The sequence below is a fragment of the Petromyzon marinus genome, unplaced genomic scaffold, assembly GCF_048934315.1.
Source record: "Petromyzon marinus isolate PM22_M1 ecotype Great Lakes invasive population unplaced genomic scaffold, UKy_Petmar_22M1.pri1.0 PM_G_Scaffold_19, whole genome shotgun sequence".
Taxonomy (NCBI): domain Eukaryota; kingdom Metazoa; phylum Chordata; class Hyperoartia; order Petromyzontiformes; family Petromyzontidae; genus Petromyzon; species Petromyzon marinus.
This window is the reverse complement of record NW_027422750.1, coordinates 1,910,843-1,930,614: the sequence shown is the minus strand read 5'-3', so window position 1 is coordinate 1,930,614 and position 19,772 is coordinate 1,910,843. Positions and strand designations below refer to the sequence as shown.

The 19,772-nt window shown below is 50.3% G+C and overlaps 2 protein-coding genes across 2 annotated transcripts in view; one reads left to right on the top strand and one right to left on the bottom strand.

The window, feature by feature from the left end:
• Positions 1-8,147: 8,147 nt before the first annotated feature.
• On the bottom strand, positions 8,148-14,528 carry LOC142912132 (uncharacterized). Its single transcript, XM_076060450.1, has 2 exons — positions 14,383-14,528; positions 8,148-9,719 (listed from the first exon to the last, which is right to left on the bottom strand). Exons 1-2 carry the CDS (start codon positions 14,431-14,433, stop codon positions 8,148-8,150), a joined length of 1,623 nt encoding a protein of 540 aa, XP_075916565.1. The 5' UTR covers positions 14,434-14,528.
• Positions 14,529-15,413: 885 nt separating this feature from the next.
• Positions 15,414-19,772, top strand: part of LOC142912131 (mutS protein homolog 4-like) — a 32,339-nt gene continuing 27,980 nt past the window's right edge. The window contains exons 1-3 of the mRNA XM_076060449.1: positions 15,414-16,906; positions 17,369-17,532; positions 18,888-19,136. Coding sequence (XP_075916564.1) covers positions 16,902-16,906; positions 17,369-17,532; positions 18,888-19,136 — 418 coding nt within the window. The 5' untranslated portion in view covers positions 15,414-16,901. The remainder of the gene's footprint in view (positions 16,907-17,368; positions 17,533-18,887; positions 19,137-19,772) is intronic.

Sequence of the window (19,772 nt, the reverse complement as noted above, 5' to 3'; positions counted from 1 at the left end):
TAAATCAAGGCAGGAATATTTAATTAATAATTTAGCCTTTCTTTATAACAAAATTTTAATATTTTAAAATAATAAAAAATAAAACTTACAAATAATCACATTTGAGTATTTTAAATAATAAATATATAAAATTTCCTTTCAAATTTTACTAATCAAATTTGATTATTTTTAAATAAAAATAAATAAATATAAATATTCAAATCTGATTATTATAGAAATTAAAAAAGAGGGATGGCATTGTCATCCTCTCAGCCGACAAGGTCAATGCCACTGTCATCATGGATAAAATACAATATAACAACAAAATTCAAGAATTACTCATCAATGGTAGCTATACAAAAATAAAAAGAGATCCCACCAACAGCCTCGTCATACAAACCAACAAAATCATTTCTGATTCAACCGCATTAATTGATCAAACCAAACAGTTCTCGTTGAAACCTTCTACTGCCAGGCCACCAAGATTATGCGGCTTACCAAAAATACATAAAGTAGATTCACCCCTTCGTCCCATCGTCTCTACTACAGTGAGGGAAAAAAATATTTGATCCCCTGCTGATTTTGTACGTTTGCCCACTGACAAAGAAATGATAAGTCTATTATTTTAATGGTAGGTTTATTTGAACAGTGAGAGACAGAATAACAACAACAAAATCCAGAAAAAACGCATGTCAAAAATGTTATAAATTGATTTGCATTTTAACGAGGGAAATCAATATTTGACCCCTCTGCAAAACATGACTTAGTACTTGGTGGAAAAACCCTTGTTGGCAATCACAGAGGTCAGACGTTTCTTGTAGTTGGCCACCAGGTTTGCACACATCTCAGGAGGGATTTTGTCCCACTCCTCTTTGCAGATCTTCTCCAAGTCGTTAAGGTTTCGAGGCTGACGTTTGGCAACTCGAACCTTCAGCTCCCTCCACAGATTTTTGATGGGATTAAGGTCTGAAGACTGGCTAGGCCACTCCAGGACCTTAATGTGCTTCTTCTTGAGCCACTCCTTTGTTGCCTTGGCCGTGTGTTTTGGACCATTGTCATGCTAGAATACCCATACACGACCCATTTTCAATGCCCTGACTGAGGGAAGGAGGTTCTCGCCCAATATTTGACGGTACATGGCCCCGTCCATCATCCCTTTGATACGGTGAAGTTGTCCTGTCCCCTTAGCAGAAAAACACCCCCAAAGCATAATGTTTCCACCTCCATGTTTGACGGTGGGGATGGTGTTCTTGGGGTCATAGGCAGCATTCCTCCTCCTCCAAACACGGCGAGTTGAGTTGATGCCAAAGAGCTCCATTTTGGTCTCATCTGACCACAACACTTTCACCCAGTTGTCCTCTGAATCATTCAGATGTTCATTGGCAAACTTCAGACGAGCATGTATATGTGCTTTCTTGAGCAGGGGAACCTTGCGGGCGCTGCAGGATTTCAGTCCTTCACGGCGTAGTGTGTTACCAATTGTTTTCTTGGTGACTATGGTTCCAGCTGCCTTGAGATCATTGACAATATTCTCCCGTGTAGTTCTGGGCTGATTCCTCACCGTTCTCATGATCATTGCAACTCCACGAGGTGAGATCTTGCATGGAGCCCCAGGCTGAGGGAGATTGACAATTCTTTTGTGTTTCTTCCATTTGCGAATAATCATACCAACTGTTGTCACCTTCTGACCAAGCTGCTTGGCAATGGTCTTGTAGCCCATTCCAGCCTTGTGTAGGTCTACAATCTTGTCCCTGACATCCTTGGAGAGCTCTTTGGTCTTGGCCATGGTGGAGAGTTTGGAATTTGATTGATTGGTTCTGTGGACAGGTGTCTTTTATACAGGTAACAAGCTGAGTTTAGGAGCACTCTTTTTAAGAGTGTGCTCCTAATCTCAGCTCGTTACCTGTATAAGGCACCTGGGAGCCAGAAATATTTCTGAGAGGGGGTCAAATACTTATTTCCCTCATTAAAATTCAAATCAATTTATAACATTTTTGACATGCGTTTTCCTGGATTTTTTTGTTATTCTGTCTCTCACTGTTCAAATAAACCTACCATTAAAATTATAGACTGATCATTTCTTCGTCAGTGGGCAAATGTACAAAATCAGCAGTGGATCAAATACTTTTTTCCCTCACTGTATCAACTTCCCCACCTACAAACTGGCTCGTTTTCTGTCTGAAATCATGTGGTCTTTCACTGGAAAAACCACCTCTGCGGTACAAAATTCTACTCACCTGGTATCTACAATCGCGAGTATTTCCATGTCCCCAGACGACCTGCTTGTCAGTTTTGATGTATTCTTAGTTCTTTCGGTAAAGTCACGTTGAAGGGAAACAATAAAATAATAAAATATAAATAAAACAAAAACAAAAATTCTCACGACGTTTCGACCATAACACAAACGGTCGTCGAATTTTGTTTTATTGTTTTATATATTTTTTATTATTTTATTGTTTCCCTTCAAGGTGACTTTACCGAAAGAACTAAGAATATGAATTACTGCAGTCACGAAAGCTTTAAATCAAAATTTAGTTTTGATGTAGTTTCCTTATTCACCAAAGTTCCTGTACCTGACACCATCGCAATCATTGAAGACTTGGTTCATCAAGGAATAAACACTGAGGTACCCCCCCTGGTGAGACACTGCTTAACCAATACATACTTCACTTGGAATGGAACTTTCTACAAACTGAGGGCACCCCAATGAACTCCCCCCTATCTCTGGTTGTAGCCAACATTTTCATGGAGAAATTTGAGACTGACGCCATCCAGACTGCCACTCTGCGCCCAACCTTATGGAAGAGGTACGTGGATGACACTTTTATCATCTGGCCACATGGCCGGCCTGCTCTAGACCAATTCCTCGACCACATTAATTCCATACACCCAGCCATCAGATTTACCATGGAAGTCGAAAAAGATGGCAAGCTACCTTTTTTTTGGATTTCCTAATAAAAAAGAGACCTGATGGTTCAATGAGCCACTCTGACTACAGGAAACTATCCATACGGATGCTTACCTGAAACCGGATTCCCACCACCATCCATTCCAGAAGAATTCCCTGATCAAGACTCTGCACCATAGAGCCCAATGCATATCTGACCAGGAACACATAGCCAGTGAACTCAAGCACGTACACCAAGCTCTTAAGGCTAATGGTTACTCCGACTACACAATCCGCAAAGCTATCACTCCAACCATGAAGAAGGACCCTCTTGAGGAGCCTTTCAAAACCATCACTTTACCCTACATTGCGGGGATCACAAAAAAGATCTCCAAAATCTTGAATAAACACAAGATCCAGGCCTGATTCAACACATTACATAAAGCCGTGATCTGGTTCCATCTGTAAAAGATGTGATTTCGAAAATACAGTACACTGGCGTCTACAAACTAAGTTGCCTCTGTGGTAGTAGTTATATTGGAGAAATCAAACGACATGTCTCGGTCCGCATTCGTGAACACAAAGCAGACCTGAAACATGGTAGGACCAACACCTCGGCCGTGGCAGATCATTGTTATAATTCAGTAGGCTCACATGACATTGACTTCTCCAAGACAGAGGTTCTTTGTAAGCCATCTGGCTACCATGAGAGATTCGTTCATGAGGCTATCCACATATACAAGCACAGAGACAATTTCAACCGGGAAGATGGATTCTGGCTTAGCAATCATTGGAAAGATTTGATGAACCATTTCGGGTCTTAATTGATTGTTCACGCTTATGGTGGCTTTCAAACCGCATTCCATTATTTTCGTCTCCCCCCTCCTCTATTCCTAACATAGATGGACTCGTCCTTCTAAATAAACTGCCAAATCGCTCTCCGTGGTGCTAACGTTAAAAAAACCCGCCACTTTTTTCAAAATTTCTTGCTGTGGTTTTCACACCTGACAACGATTGCTCGTGTTGCAGTCGAAACGTCGTGAGAATTTTATTGTTTTATATTTTTATTATTTTATCGTTTCCCTTCTACGTGGTGACTTAACCGAAAGAACCAAGAACATGAATTCCTTGCAGTCACGAAAGCTTTAAATGAACATTTATTTTTACTTCGTTAACACCTTTCACTTTCGCACGCCGCTAATTTTTTGCGACGAGAGGTTTTATTACCATAGGTGACACGTGCAGTGGGCCCAAGACGAGGCGAGACGCTTCACTAGAGGCAACACGTTTATTCAACAAGGGAACCACAGCACAGAGGGGTTACGACCCCTCACAGCCGATAACCTCAGGAGGCAGTCCCTCCACACTACGGTGCCCTTACTCTGGTTCTAGCGCTAACCCTACACTGGTTATGTCTGAACCCGACCCTAGCCAGGGTCACTGGGCTCTTCGCTTCAGGGTCTTCAGGGTCTTCAGGGTAGCGCTCAGAGTCTTCTTCAGAGCTTCAGGTGGACGAGGACCACCAAACCCGTTCAGGGGTCCGGCTTTTATTCCCGTTCCAGGGTCTCTCCGCCCCTGGCCAAGCCTTATGGAACTCTCTAGGGGGCCCTGGAACATCCCCCAGCTGGGGTCTGGGGGCCCAGTTCGTCCCACCTGGTCTGTACACCACCCCCTGTTGACGCATGTCCGCTATTACAGGTCAGCTCCCGTGGTAATACGCATACAGCCCAACAATGGCGCTACATCCCCCCCCCCCCCCCCCTTGTAGCATCCAGGCGTCTGCTACGTTCGCAGGAAGCCCTAGACGCATGCACAAATATGCTCAAGGTGCCATGTCGTACGTTCGAGCGTATGGATGTCCCCGACTTATTTATTACCTTTACATGTAATCCAACTTGGCCTGAGATAAAACAAAAAAATTATAAAAACTTTCATTCGGCCAGACACCCAGCCGTCGATACAACTTCACAGCCAGGGTGTTCAGACAAAAGCAAGTCAAATTCATCGAGAGCATTCACTGAGAGTCGTGTTTTTTGGAGAAACAAGATGCTGGATGTACTCAACTGAGTGGCAGAAGCGAGGACTTCCACATCATAGGGGTTTCCCCTTTTTTTCTGGCAACAAAACTGAAACCTTTTGGCGTCCTCTGCTCGAGCACCAATTGGGTCGAGGCTCTCAAGAAAGCCGTCCCTTGGTGTGGACCAATCGGTTTCAAGGACAATGCCAATATATTATCATAGTGCGTGTGTTTTGTTTGCATTTTGACTGCAGGTATTGTGGTTAATGCTGTAACATGAATCCTTGTAAAAAGGTTTCAGTTTTGTTACCAGAAAAAATGGGAAAACCCCTACTATTATTATATTTTGGTACTGCCAAAGGAGGTCTAATGATGTAGATGACTTCCCCACGCTCATATTTTAATCTGGCTGAAAGAAAAAAATTCATCCAAACCAAATCGATGTTATATCTGCCAAGTTTACAAATCCAGAGGAAGACCCAAAATCTGTTTGCAGTAGTGACCGCAAATATGATTCATGGACCATGCGGAAACCTTAATGTCAATGCAGCAGCATGTATGAAGGACATAGAGAGCAGCAAGAAATATCCGAGACAATTTATTAAAGACACACAAACTGGAGATGATGGATATCCTCGCTATAGAAGGCGAGCTCCATCAGACGGTGGATACACAGCAAGACTGAAGATTAGAGGCAACGCGGAAATCGAAATGGACAACAGGTGGGTTGTTCCGTATTCTCCGCTTCTTTCTAAAATGTTTCAGGCATAGATGTGTTGACCACGCTCCACATCCTCCAGTCAGTGTGTGTATCATGGTGTGTGTGTCAGTGTGCTGAGGGAGGGTGGCGTTTGTGCACAGACTGCCCTATTTGACATCATAACAGTCTGGACCACTGGACGGGTTCCGCAGGATTGGAAGGATGCCCTGGTGGTCCCCCTTTTTAAGAAGGGGGACCGCACAGACTGTAACTGCAGGGGCATCTCACTCCTCAGTGTGCCGGGAAAGGTCCTGGCAAGGATTATTCAGCATCGCCTTGCCAGGCACGCTGAGGAGAGGCTTGCGGAGCCCCAACGCGGTTTCAGGAAAGGGCGGTCCTGCACAGATGCCATATTTTCTGTCCGTCTGCTACAGCAGAGGTGTAGGGAATTCCAACAAGACCTACATCTCTGCTTTATTGACCTGGTCAAGGCCTATGATACCATCAGTAGGCCTGGGCTCTGGGTCGTTCTTCGTGCTTTTGGAGTACCTGACCCTCTGCTCACGATCATTAAGGACCTTCATGATGGTGAGCGGGCCCGGGTAAAACTACGTGGCCGGGAGTCAGAGCCATTCCCTGTACACCTTGGGGTGCAACAGGGATGTCCTCTGGCTCCCACATTATTTAACATCTATTTTGACCACGTAGTTCGTGAAGCCTTCAATAGCTGTACCGGGGGAATCTCCATATGGTACAGATATAATGGGAGGCTAATCGATGCCCGGGTGCGGTCAAGGGATGGCTCCCTATTGCTCAACCACGTTATGTATGCTGATGATTTGGTAATAGCTGCTCAGTCAGAGGAGGAGTTGGAGACGCTGCTGCTGAGACTGGAGCGTGCCACTAAGAGGTGGGGCCTTACCATCAGCCCCACCAAAACTAAGCACCTGCCTGGGTATTTTGTACCATCGGACACTCCACCCCCACAACTCCCAATCGGTTATGGGGCAGTTGTGGAGAGAGTGGAGAGTTTCCCATACCTGGGCAGTGTGCTTATGACTGGCTCCAGTTTAACAGCAGAGATCTCACTCCGAATCAGTCGAGCGGCAATATCTTTTCATCGGTTGCGTAACGCTGTGTGGAAGCTACCTGGTCTGTCGCTCCGCACTAAGCTTCAGGTCTTCTCGGCCACGGTCATTCCCTCCCTTCTCTACGCTTGCGAAACGTGGACCCCCCTAATGGAACATCTTCGCCGGTTAGAAACATTTAGGCTGGCCTGCCTACGATCCATCCTGGGTTTAACCAGACTGGATTGTGTGAGGAGCTCACAAATCCTTGAAAGATCTGGGCAGGGTCCCATCGGTGAGCTCCTCTGGCAGGCAAGGCTGCGATGGCTGGGTCATGTAGCCCGCATGCCCAGCCACCGCATGCCGAAACAGCTTTTGTTTGGCCGGATTGAGGGGGCTAAGCGGGCGCGGCACGGGCTAGAGAAGAGATGGAGTGATGTGGTACAGGAGGACGTGGAGCTGAGTGGACTTGCCGATGACTGGTACCAGCGGTGTCAAGATCGGCCTCTGTGGAGGAGGCTCGTGAAGGATGCTACTGGGCAGTTGGAGGCAGTCGCCCTCCAACAACAACGGAGGGCGGAGGAACGACGCTCAGAACAACGAGCGGAGCGCCGGGTGGCTAAAGCACAGCAGGTTGACACAGTAGGGGGCACAGGTGGTGCATCAGCCAGTCATCTCAGTCAGTCGACCCGTGGCACCTGGGTCTGTCCCGTGACCTCCTGCTAGCGGGCGTTCGACACTTCACGTGGCCTCAGGGTGCACATAGCCTGGCACAAGCGTCGTGGTGACGTCACCGCCACTTAGTGGCGAATGGCGGTTGTTGTTGTTGTTGTTGTTGTCTGAGTGTGTGTGTGTCAGTTTGTGTGTCAGTGTGTGTGTGTCAGTGTGTCAGTGTGTGTCTGAGTGACTGAGTGTCTGAGTGAGTGACTGTCTGAGTGAGTGACTGAGTGTCTGAGTACGTGTCTGAGTGACTGAGTGTCTAAGTGAGTGACTGAGTGACTGAGTGAGTGACTGAGTGTCTGAGTACGTGTCTGAGTGACTGAGTGTCTGAGTGACTGAGTGTCTGAGTGAGTGTCTGAGTGAGTGACTGAGTGAGTGACTGTCTGAGTGAGTGTCTGAGTAAGTGTCTGAGTGAGTGACTGAGTGAGTGACTGAGTGTCTGAGTGAGTTTCTGAGTGAGTGGCTGAGTGACTGAGTGAGTGACTGAGTGTCTGAGTGAGTGACTGAGTGTCTGACTGAGTGTCTGAGTGAGTGACTGAGTGAGTGACTGAGTGAGTGACTGAGTGTCCGAGCGAGTGAGCCACTCCCAACGCCCTCACCCGCTGCCCTGGAGTCTCCTCACCCTCCTCCTCACCACCCTACACCTCACCACCCAGCCCCTCCTCACCACCCTACACCTCACAACCCAGCCCCTCCTCACCACCCTACACCTCACCACCCAGCCCCTCCTCACCACCCTACACCTCACCACCCAGCCCCTCCTCACCACCCTACACCTCATCTCCTCCTCCTCCTCACCCTGCATCTCCCCTCCAGCTGGGGTATCTCAGCCATGATGTCGTCTATCTGCTTGAGAATCCGGCACTCCTCCATCCTCTTGAGACTCGCCACCCTCTCCTCCTCCGCCTCCTCCTCCTCCATCTCGTCGCCCGACTTGCAGTCGCCATCATCGGCTGCACTGCGTGATCTCCGTAGTCCCCTCCTCCTCCTCCTCCTCCTCGTCCTCTTCTTCTTCCTCCTCCTCCTCCTCGTCTTCCTCTCCTCCTCCTCGTTCTCCTCCTCGTTGTCCGCCACCTCCCCATCGTCTTGTGCTCTGTCAATGCTCGGCTGCAGGCGACTGACGCAAAACTTCAGCAACAGCCTGCGGACGCCCCCCGTAGACTCCACCACCTCCTCCTCCTCCTCGTCCCTCCGCTCCTTCACCTCGTTACCCTCCACCACCTCCTCCTCGTCCCTCCGCTCCTTCACCTCGTCACCCTCCACCACCTCCTCCGGCGATGAAGACGACGACGACGACGATGCGTCCGAGAACGACCAACAGCTGGACGACGATGACGACGCTCTCTGCTGCCGGTATTGTTGCTGAATTTGTTTCCGTCGCTGCTTCTCCAGGGCGCGACCCCGGCGCCTCCCGGTGGGCGGTGGCGGCGGCTCAGCCAGCGGCCGCGTCATCAGCGAGGAGAAGTGGAACGTCGCCCCACGCGGGGCCGAGCGCCGCTTGCCCGCGACCGCCGCCGCCGCCAGCGGCGGCGGAGGAGAAGGAGGCGGAGGAGGCTTAGGAGGCGGAGGAGCGCGGCAGGTAGAGGAGCCCGGGCAGGGATCGGGATTCGGTCCCGCCGGGCAATCCGCCGCCGCCGCCTCCCGCCGCTTGCTTAGCGACGACTGCCCGGTCAAAACCTCCTCCTCCTCTTCCTCCTCCGCCTTCATCGCCGCCTCGGCCTCCTCTTCCCCTCCTTCTCCTCTCGCTCCGCCTCCTCCTCCGCCCCTCCTGCTGCTCGCCCTCCTGCCCACGCCCTGCCACCAAAAGTCGAAGTGTCTCTTCCACGCCGCACGCGGTCCAAACGCGGCCTCCCTGCGTCTCTCCGCCTCCTCCTCCTCCGCCTCCTCCTCGCCCGCTGCCTCGTCAGCGCCAAGCGCCGGCCCCGACTCTCCGCCGCCGTCTCCGCGCTCCGGGGCGACCCTCGGGCCGATTCCCGGCGTCGGCGTCGTCCGGGCGCCGCCACTGCCGCCGCCGCCGCCACGGAAGCTCTCCTGGGGGGGCGCCGCCGCCGCCGGAGTCTCCCGGCAGCGGCGCCCCCCCTCGAGAGCCCGGAACGTCACGGGGCGACGAAGATGACGGTCGTGGCGGGGAGGCCCCGGCGCGGGCCCCGGCCCCCCAGCGTCGTCGTCGTGGAGCGGGCGAGCGACCTTGGAGGGCGCCGCGTGGGACTCGGCTCCTCCTCCTCCGGCGTCGTCCGCGGAGCGCTTGGGCACCCGGATGGGCCAGGAGGAGCGAGCCCTCACGGAGGGGGCGGCCGTGGCCATGGCCGGGGCCGGGGCCCGGGCCGGGGGAGGCCGTCTGGGAGGCCACTGGTGAGGGGGGAGGGCCGGAGGAGAGGGAGGAGACGCGGGATCAGATTCCAGCATTCAGCACGCAAACGTCCTGGTAGTGGTGGTGGTATTGGTGGTAGCGGTGGTGGTCAGTGATTGTAGTGATGTTGGTAATGGTGGTGGTGATGGTAGTGATTGTAGTGTACGGTAGTAGTGGTGGTGGTGGTATTGGTGGTAGTGATGGTAGTGTATGGTAGTAGTGGTGGTGGTGGTGGTGGAAGTGGCGGTAGAAGTGGTGGTGGTGATGGTGCTAGTGGCGGTGGTAGTAGTGGTGGTGTAATGGTGGTGGTAGTGTTGCTGGTAGTAGTGGTGGTAATGGTGGTGGTGGTGGTAGTGATGGTAGTGTATGGTAGTAGTGGTGGTAATGGTGGAAGTGGTGGAAGTGGTGGTGGTAATGGTGCTAGTGGTGGTGGTAGTAGTGGTGGTGTAATGGTGGTGGTAGTGTTGGTGGTAGTAGTGGTGGTAATGGTGGTGGTGTCCGGCAAAACAACCCCCTACCTCCTTGTGGTGCCGGACGGGCAACGCTGCCGTGGGCAGTGCCGGGGGGGAGGGCCAATTCGGATTGGCCTTTCCCCTCATGGCGTTTGTAACCACCACAGTGGCTAAGTGGGGGCTCTGGACAGGTGTGAGGGGCTGGTAACCCCTCCACCTCCAATTAATTACCGCTAAACCACGACCACAACATTTTATAAATAAGCTTGTGCCGGACGCCCCGGGGGGACAGGCGTCTATGACGTCTCCTGACCAAACCCCATTTGGCGGAGCCAGGAGACTGAATCCTTCCCCTCGGGGCTCCTCCAAAAACAACAAAAAACCACTACGTGTGGCCACGTGGAATGTTCGAACGCTCACTGCGGAGGAGAGGCTGCCACTCCTCTGTCAAAAGCTGGACCGGTACCGCCTGGATCTCTGTGGTAATAAGGAGGTCCTGTGGACCGGCTCTGGCTCCTGCCACCATGAGGGGTGGACAGTCCTCTACACGGGGCAGGAGACTGCCAAACAACAGGGTGTGGCTCTTTTTCTGAATAAAAGAATGAAGGGGTGTGGGAGCATGGTGATGAGGTGTGGGAAGCTGTAAGCCCCAGGCTACTTTGGGCTCGCCTTCCCATCAACCACAGGTGAGGAGTGGTGGTCATGGTAACTTATGCCCCCACCAAAGACGAACATCCGTGGAGGGATGGAAGCAAGGCCAATGAGTCAAATGCCTTCTATGACCTCCTGTCACAGGTGCTGGCTAAAGTGGCCCCTCGGGATAGAGTCATCTTGTTGGGTGACTTCAATGCCTGAGTTGGTCATGATGCTGGCACCTGGTCTGGAGTAATTGGAAGGCATCGGGCAGACCAGCTCAATAACAACGGCAGGAGGCTGCTTAATTTTTGTGCAGCCCATGGGCTTGTAATTACCAACACGCTGTTCCGGCATCGGCGCATCCACACCACATCATGGATGCATGCCGGGTCCAAGCAAGATCATCTGCTGGACTACATAGTGATGGAGCAGCGAATGCGGGCCCATGTCCTTGACACCAGGACCTACCGTGGAGCTGATCTGCCCACTGACCATCGACTTGTCATCTGTAAGATGCACCTGCAATTCTTCCACTCCGGTGGTGGGTGTACACCCAGGACCCCATTCAAACCCTTAGTGGCATGGTCTCAGCTAGCTGATGAAAGTTACAAACGAGAATTTCATCATCGCTTGCGGCTGGGATTGGCATTGTCCCCCACTCCTCTTGATGTCGAGGGGAAATGGGCGAGGTTTAGGACTGTAGCTCATGTAGCTGCAATGGCTGCTTTGGGTACACGGTCCAGACCTCCCCAGAGACCCTGGCTGACAGGAGGTGTTCAAGCCGGCTGAGAAAAATCGACAGGCCCACTCTCATCGGCTACAGCATCCCACGTCGGAGAATGAGGAGGCTTACCGCAGCCTTCGCTCGGAGGTTCGGAGAGCCGTGAGGCACTGCAAGAATGGGTGGTGGTCGCGGGTTGCTGAGGAGATGGAGTCTCCCTCAGTGGCCCACGATCACAAACCACTCTTTAATTCCATCAAAAAAGTAACCTGCAGCGCCACACCTATTACCATCATTAGGGGAAAGAACGGTGATCCAATATCCGACCCCCAGGAACAGGTTTGCAGATTTTCTGAGCATTCCTGAAGTCCTGGGGAAGGGGAAATCCCTCAGCCAGGAAAACAACGTGGGACAAAGTGGGGATGACCCTACTGAGGCTGCGGTGCCTCAAATATTGGAGGAAGTCACCCCCTGTGAGTGGCTGGCTGAGGTGCCATCCGTTGAGGACAGCAAGTTGCACAGTAGGGGGCACAGGTGGTGCATCAGCCAGTCGTCTCAGTCAGTCGACCTGTCGCATCTGGGTCTGCCCCGTGACCTCCTGCCAGCGGGCGTTCGACAATTCACGTGGCCTCAAGGTGCACATCGCCTGGCACAAGCGTCGTGGTGATGTCACCGCCACTTAGTGGCGAACTGCGGTTGTTGTTGTTGTTGATAGTGGAGCTGCTGGTAGTATATTTGGAGTGTGCGTGTCTCTGCCTCGTGGTTGCATGGATGTTTCTGGTTCCTCCGGTTTCCCCCCCTCCAGATTTAGAATTAACATCACGCATGTAAAATATTTAACTGCGATACATTTCCACACGATGAAGTCACTTTGTGTTGAGCTTTTATTCGTGATGGCCAGGTCGCTTGTGAAAAAAAGCTACATAGCTCAGTGGGTCTTACCTTGTACAATAAAATAGAAAAAACTAGTTTATAGTTTAAGAGAGATGAGTTGGATCTGTCACGTGGGTTATTTAAAAAAAGAGGTCATTCATTTCATCAGGTTATGCGCACAGATTACAAAAACATTTGGAGGGGAAAAAAACATGCTGGCCGTTATGTGACTTCACCGAAAAAGCCAAAGAGTACGTTATGGTCAAGTTTTATTAAAACATTTTTTGTTTAGGATATTTGCTCTTAATGTGCTTACTTTCCCCCAGCACATTCACTGCATTGTCTTGGTGAATGCGAGGCATCGCGTGGTCATAACCCACCGGGATATTTTCCCCTTACGCGTCAAGAGATTGACATTCTCAATGGAAATCATTTCAGGTATTCACTGAAAGTGTCAGAGATGAATTTTCAGGATAAAACTGAACATTCGTGCTAAAGATTGGTGCCATATTGTACTATTATAATTGTGCAAAATGCAACCAGAACACAATTAGCACGGTTAGCTACGTACCGCTACAGTCTACATTATAGACTGTCAGTACACTCACTCAGCTTAATAACCAGGCTACATTCTACATTATAGACTGTCAGTACACTCACCATACTTAATAACCATTGCTACAGTCTACATTATAGACTGTAGTACACTCACCATACTTAATAACCAGGCTACAGTCTACATTATAGACTGTCAGTACACTCACCATACTTAATAACCATTACTAGTCTACATTATAGACTGTCAGTACACTCACCATACTTAATAACCATTACTACAGTCTACATTATAGACTGTCAGTAAACTCACCATACTTAATAACCAGGCTACAGTCTACATTATAGACTGTCAGTACACTCACTCAGGTTAATAACCATTACTAGTCTACATTATAGACTGTCAGTACACTCACTCAGCTTAATAACCATTGCTACAGTCTACATTATAGACTGTCAGTACACTCACTCAGGTCAATAACCATTACTAGTCTACATTATAGACTGTCAGTACACTCACTCAGCTTAATAACCATTGCTACAGTCTACATTATAGACTGTCAGTACACTCACTCAGGTTAATAACCATTACTACAGTCTACATTATAGACTGTCAGTACACTCACCATACTTAATAACCATTACTACAGTCAACATTATAGACTGTCAGTACACTCACCATACTTAATAACCAGGCTACAGTCTACATTATAGACTGTCAGTACACTCACCATACTTAATAACCAGGCTACAGTCTACATTATAGACTGTCAGTACACTCACCATACTTAATAACCAGGCTACAGTCTACATTATAGGCTGTCAGTACACTCACCATACTTAATAACCAGGCTACAGTCTACATTATAGACTGTCAGTACACTCACCATACTTAATAACCAGGCTACAGTCTACATTATAGACTGTCAGTACACTCACCATACTTAATAACCAGGCTACAGTCTACATTATAGACTGTCAGTACACTCACCATACTTAATAACCATTACTACAGTCTACATTATAGATTGTCAGTACACTCACCATACTTAATAACCATTACTACAGTCTACATTATAGACTGTCAGTACACTCACCAAACTTAATAACCATTACTACAGTCTGCATTATAGACTGTCAGTACACTCACCATACTTAATAACCATTACTACAGTCTACATTATAGACTGTCAGTACACTCACTCAGCTTAATAACCAGGCTACAGTCTACATTATAGACTGTCAGTACACTTACCATACTTAATAACCAGGCTACATTATTATTCACAAATTAAATCGTTTGTATTTTGTCAATGTCCATAGACTCAGCACCGCGCCCATTGACCCAACACTGCCCATAAATTTAACAGTGCATTTGTAAACTATCTGCGAATCACGGGCTGGACATTTGAGGCCACTTTTTACCTCACGTTTTCCCTCACGAGAGGCGATCTCGCACCCCTGGGGGGTCGTCATCGTCGTCAATTTCTGCTCCAAAATAAAAAAAATTCAAAACCGCACCTCACGACTTTCAAAACGGCGCCTGGCCGAGGGAAAGGAGTCACAAAACATTTGGCGGGAAAAAAAATCTCGCGTCACGTGGCTAGGGAGGAACCAAATCTGATTGGCTCCAAGGCGTAGCGAGGAGGGCGAGACGCCAAAATAATTTAGCGGGAAAAAAAAAATCTCATGTCACGTGGGTAGGAGGGAACCAAACCTGATTGGCTCCAAGGCGGGGGCGGGGAGGAGCCAAAAAAAATTTGGCGGGAAAAAACTCCCGCGTCACGTGGGTAGGTTTAGTTACTTGTAGGAACAACCACAAAGCACACAGATGTAGTTTTATATCACTCCCATTGTTTCCCTCCACGATGTCTCCTTTAAGCAATAAATTACTCGCGGGGTGAAAAGAAAACAGTCATCTCGACGAATACTGGCACATCTTATGCCCCTCACGAGGCAAACTATTCACAAATTACATCGTTTGTATTTTGTCAATGACCATAGCCTCAGCCCTGCCCCATAAACTCAGCAGTGTCCCATAGACTCAGCACTGTCCCATAGACTCAGCACTGTCCCATAGACTCAGCACTGCCCCATAGACTCAGCACTGCCCATAAATTCAACAGTGCATATTTAAACTATCTGCGAATCACGGGCTGGACATTTGAGGCCACTTTTTACCTCACGTTTTCCCTCACGAGAGGCGATCTCGCACCCCTGGGGGGTCGTCATCGTCGTTAATTTCTGCTCCGAAATAAAAAAAATTCAAATCCGCACCTCACGACTCTCAAAATGGCGCCTGGCCGAGGAGGAGTCTCAAAAATTTGGCGGGAAAAAAAAATCCCGCGTCACGTGGCTAGGGAGGAACCAAATCTGATTGGCTCCAAGTCGCCGCTTGGACCAATCAGAGAGCTCCAAGCGCCTCGCCTCACAGCAGCTCCGCTCCTGCACTGATAGATCACTGCAGAAGGTCTCTCGTCTATAGTTGAATAGTGTAATAGTGTGTGTGTCTGTGTGGATGTGTGTGTATGTATCTGTGTGTATGTGTGTGTATGTATCTGTGTGTGTGTATCTGTGTGTGGTGTGTGTCTCTGTGTGTGTCTGTGTGTGTCTCCGTGTGTGTGTCTCTGTGTGTGTGTTTGTGTGTGTGTCTGTGTGTGTCTCTGTGTCTCTGTGTGTGTGTGTCTGTGTCTCTGTGTGTGTCTCTGTGTGTGTACATGTGTGTGTGTCTCTGTATGTGTGTCTCCGTGTGTGATGTGTGTGTCTCTGTGTGTGTGTCTCTGTGTGTCTCCATGTGTGATGTGTCTCTGTGTGTGTCTGTGTGTGTGTCTCTCTGTGTGTGTCTCCGTGTGTCTCCGTGTGTCTCTGTGTGTGTCTGTGTGTGTGTATGTGGGGAGCGGTAGTGTAGTGGTTAGCGCTACGCCGCGCTACGATTCTCTGAACCGGTCCTGGGCCTCCCCTAGGTCGACTCAGCCTCAAATGAGTACCTGGTGTGGTGGTGTGTGTAGTAAACATCACCACTGGGGGAGACAAAGGCGGTCGGGCGTGGTGCTGGCCACCCACCCCCTCGTGTGCCACAGTGCCGGCCCTTATAGGTGCTGCTACTCGCTTACAGCACTCGCCCCTACAGATTGTTAAGGCTGTACGGGGGGTCTTTGTGTGTGATATCTGTGTGTGTCTTGTGTGTGTGATGTGTGTGTGATGTCTGTGTGTGTCTTGTGTGTGTGTGATGTCTGTGTGTGTGTGATGTCTGTGTGTGTGTGATGTCTCTGTGTGTGTCGTGTGTGTGTGATGTCTGTGTGTGTGTGTGATGTCTGTGTGTGATGTCTGTGTGTGTGTCGTGTGTGTGTGATGTCTTTGTGTGTGTGTGATGTCTGTGTGTGTCTTGTGTGTGTGTTGTGTGTGTGATGTCTGTGTGTGTCTTGTGTGTGTGTGTGATGGCTGTGTATGTCTTGTGTGTGTGTGTGATGGCTGTGTGTGTGTGATGTCTGTGTGTGTCTTGTGTGCGTCTGTGTGTGTGTGATGTGTGTGTGATGTCTGTGTGTGTCTTGTGTGTGATGGCTGTGTGTATGTGATGTCTGTGTGTGTCTTGTGTGTGTCTGTGTGTGTGATGTCTGTGTGTGATGTCTGTGTGTATGATGTGTGTGATGTCTGTGTGTGTCTTGTGTGATGTGTGTGTGTCTGTGTGTGTCTTGTGTGTGTGATGTCTGTGTGTGTGTCTTGTGTGTTTGTGATGTCTGTGTGTGTGTGTGTGTGATGGCTGTGTGCGTGTGATGGCTGTGTGTGTCTTGTGTGTGTGATGTGTGTGTGATGTCTGTGTGATGTCTGTGTGTGTGTGATGTCTGTGTGTGTCTTGTGTGTGTGTGTGATGTCTGTGTGTGTCTTGTGTGTGTGTGTGATGTCTGTGTGTGTGTCTGACAGGTGATCCGCTCTTTTGAAATCGGATGAGGTAATCTCGCAGATCCTCATCGTTTGAGCAGCGTTAAGCCCCTCGCACAGATTTGAATATTCCCCAAAGCCACCGTGATGATGATGATGATGGTGGAACCCACGACCTCCTGCTGTATACCAGGCGAGGTAGTTAACATCACCTAGCCACCGTGATGATATTGATGGTGGTGGTGGAACCCACGACCTGCTGTATACCAGGCGAGGTAGTCAACATCTAGCCACCGTGATGATGATGATGGTGGAACCCACGACCTCCTGCTGTATACCAGGTGAGGTTGTCAACATCTCCTAGCCACCGTGATGATGATGGTGGAACCCACAACCTCCTGCTGTATACCAGGCGAGGTAGTCAACATCTCCTAGCCACCGTGATGATGATGATGGTGGTGGAACACACGACCTCTTGCTGTATACCAGGTGAGGTAGTCAACATCTCGCTCACCCCCAGGCTTGGTTGCAGGATGTCCACGAAGGGTCCCAAGTACTCGTTTGGCCTACTGCTGGATTCTCCTCCCCGGCGCACAAAGACCAGAGCCAAGCTACACAGCACCACCGCCTCCACCTCCTCCGCCTCCTCGTCTTTGCTCAGCTCCACGCCCGCGGCACGCCACTCCAGGATGCAAGGTCGGAGAGAGTGCAGGAGGGCAATCAGCGGCGGAGCCAGGGGGCGGGGGGGGGTGACAGGGTTAGACAATTGTCACCCCCGAAAAAAAATAAAAAATCGAAAAATCTGAAACATTGTGCGTGTAAGTGCACGACACTCGGTCCGGCGGACTTCGTGTAACTGCACCGTCAGAGCGTGTCGCCAAACCGATGGCGTCTGGTTCAACAAGCCTGACTCTCTAATCATCTTCTTTGGTTCTTTCGGTAAAGTCACCACCACGTAGAATGAGAATAAAATAATAAAATAAAACAATAAAATTCTCACGACGTTTCGGCCGCAACGCAGGTGGCCTTCTTCAGGCCACCTGTCGTCCCAACAGGTCTGTCCCTTTAAACCTGAAGAAGGCCACTTGTGCTGTGGCCGAAACGTCGTGAGACTTTTATTGTTTTATTATTTTATTCTCATTCTACGTGGTGACTTTACCGCAAGAACCAAAGAAGATGAATCCTTGCAGTCACGAAAGCTTTAAATCGAAATCTCTAATCATTCTTGAAGTTAACATTTGTTGAATGTCACCCCGGGCTGAAAATCCTGGCTCCGTCCCTGAGGGGGATGACGCCTCTCCGCGGATTATTTTGATGTTGACGGATTACCGTACTTTGGCTCCTCTTGCTCCTTATCCTTTGGTTCTTTTGGTGAGGTCACGTGGACTGCTCCTACGTCAGCTCCTACGTCGGCGGTCCACCTGCTGTGTTCGTTTCACACCTGGTGACGGTTGCTTGTGTCGCGATCCAAACGTCGTGATCCATTAAAATGTTTTCGTACCTACGTGAGTTTTTGCCGAAATAACTCAACAACATGAATTCCTGCGGTCACGGCAGGTTTAAGGAACAGATTGCATCTCGCTGCTCTCCGCTCCCTGCGGAGCATTAAGGCCCCGACAAGCCCACGGCTTTCCATTCCGGGCACCGTTCTGTGATGTTGCGTCGAGCGAATGTGTGGCCCTACGCAGCCTCTCCCCCCCCTCCCTTTAGAAAATCAGCTCGCTCCCTCCACTAGGGTCTTGTAAAGGGGAGCACAATTAATCCTGCCAAACAGGATTTCGCACAAGACCTCGCTGGGGTTGGTGGGCGGTGGGGGGGGGGAGACGAGAGGGAGGCGTCGTTCCTCGCCAGCTGTCGAAGTATGCAAGCTCTCTCGCTTCTGTTTTTGGTGAAGCCTCTCTCTTGAACGATGTCGGCCTTCTGGTGCCATCGCGCTCCCCCCGTGCCGCGTTGGAACAGGGCCGTGAGCGCGAGGAGCCCCGAAGAAAACGGACCGCTTTAATTAAGTCTCCGTCCGCCCCCCCCCCCCCCCCCGTTTCTCTTGTTCCCAGAGTCGGGATTGGCCGACCGGAGCGGCAACGCCGACACCGCCACAACCACCAGCGGCGGCGGCAGGGCCCGCGGCGGTGGTGGCGGTGGCGGCTGCGGTGATGCTCCCACCGTGGTGATGCCAGGCTTCTCATCCTGGGCCCCGCGGGCGCCCCTCCCCTCTTCCCGGTTCCGTGCGGCGCCAGGCGGCTCGCGGCGGCAACGCCAGCGGCATGCGCCCGGCAGCAGCAGCAGGGCCACCACGTCCACCGGTAGACTCACACAGAGACCCGTAGACTCACACAGAGACCCGTAGACTCACACAGAAACCCATAGACTCGCACAGAGACCCGTAGACTCACCACCCTTCATAGACTCATACAGAGACCCATAGACTCACCACCCTTCATAGACTCACACAGAGACCCGTAGACTCGCACAGAGACCCATAGACTCACACAGAGACCCATAGACTCACAGAGAAACCCATAGACTCACACAGAGACCCATAGACTCACACAGAGACCCATAGACTCACACAGAAACCCATAGACTCACACAGAGACCCATAGACTCGCACAGAGACCCGTAGACTCACACAGAAACCCATAGACTCACACAGAGACCCATAGACTCACACAGAGACCCGTAGACTCGCCACCCTTCATAGACTCACACAGAGACCCGTACACTCGCACAGAGACCCATAGACTCACACAGATACCCATTGACTCACACAGAGACCCGTAGACTCACACAGAGACCCGTAGACTCACACAGAGACCCATAGACTCACACAGAGATCCGTAGACTCACACAGAGACCCCGTAGACTCACACAGAGACCCGTAGACTCACACAGAGACCCATAGACTCACACAGAGACCCATAGACTGACACAAAAACCCA

Coding starts and splice junctions, on each gene's coding strand:
- LOC142912132 (XM_076060450.1), bottom strand. CDS start 14,433: ATGACGACCCCCCAGGGGTGCGAGATCGCCTCTCGTGAGGGAAAACGT. Junction 9,720..14,382: donor CTCGTGAGGGAAAACGTGAG/GTAAAAAGTGGC, acceptor CCCCCTCACCAG/TGGCCTCCCAGACGGCCTCC.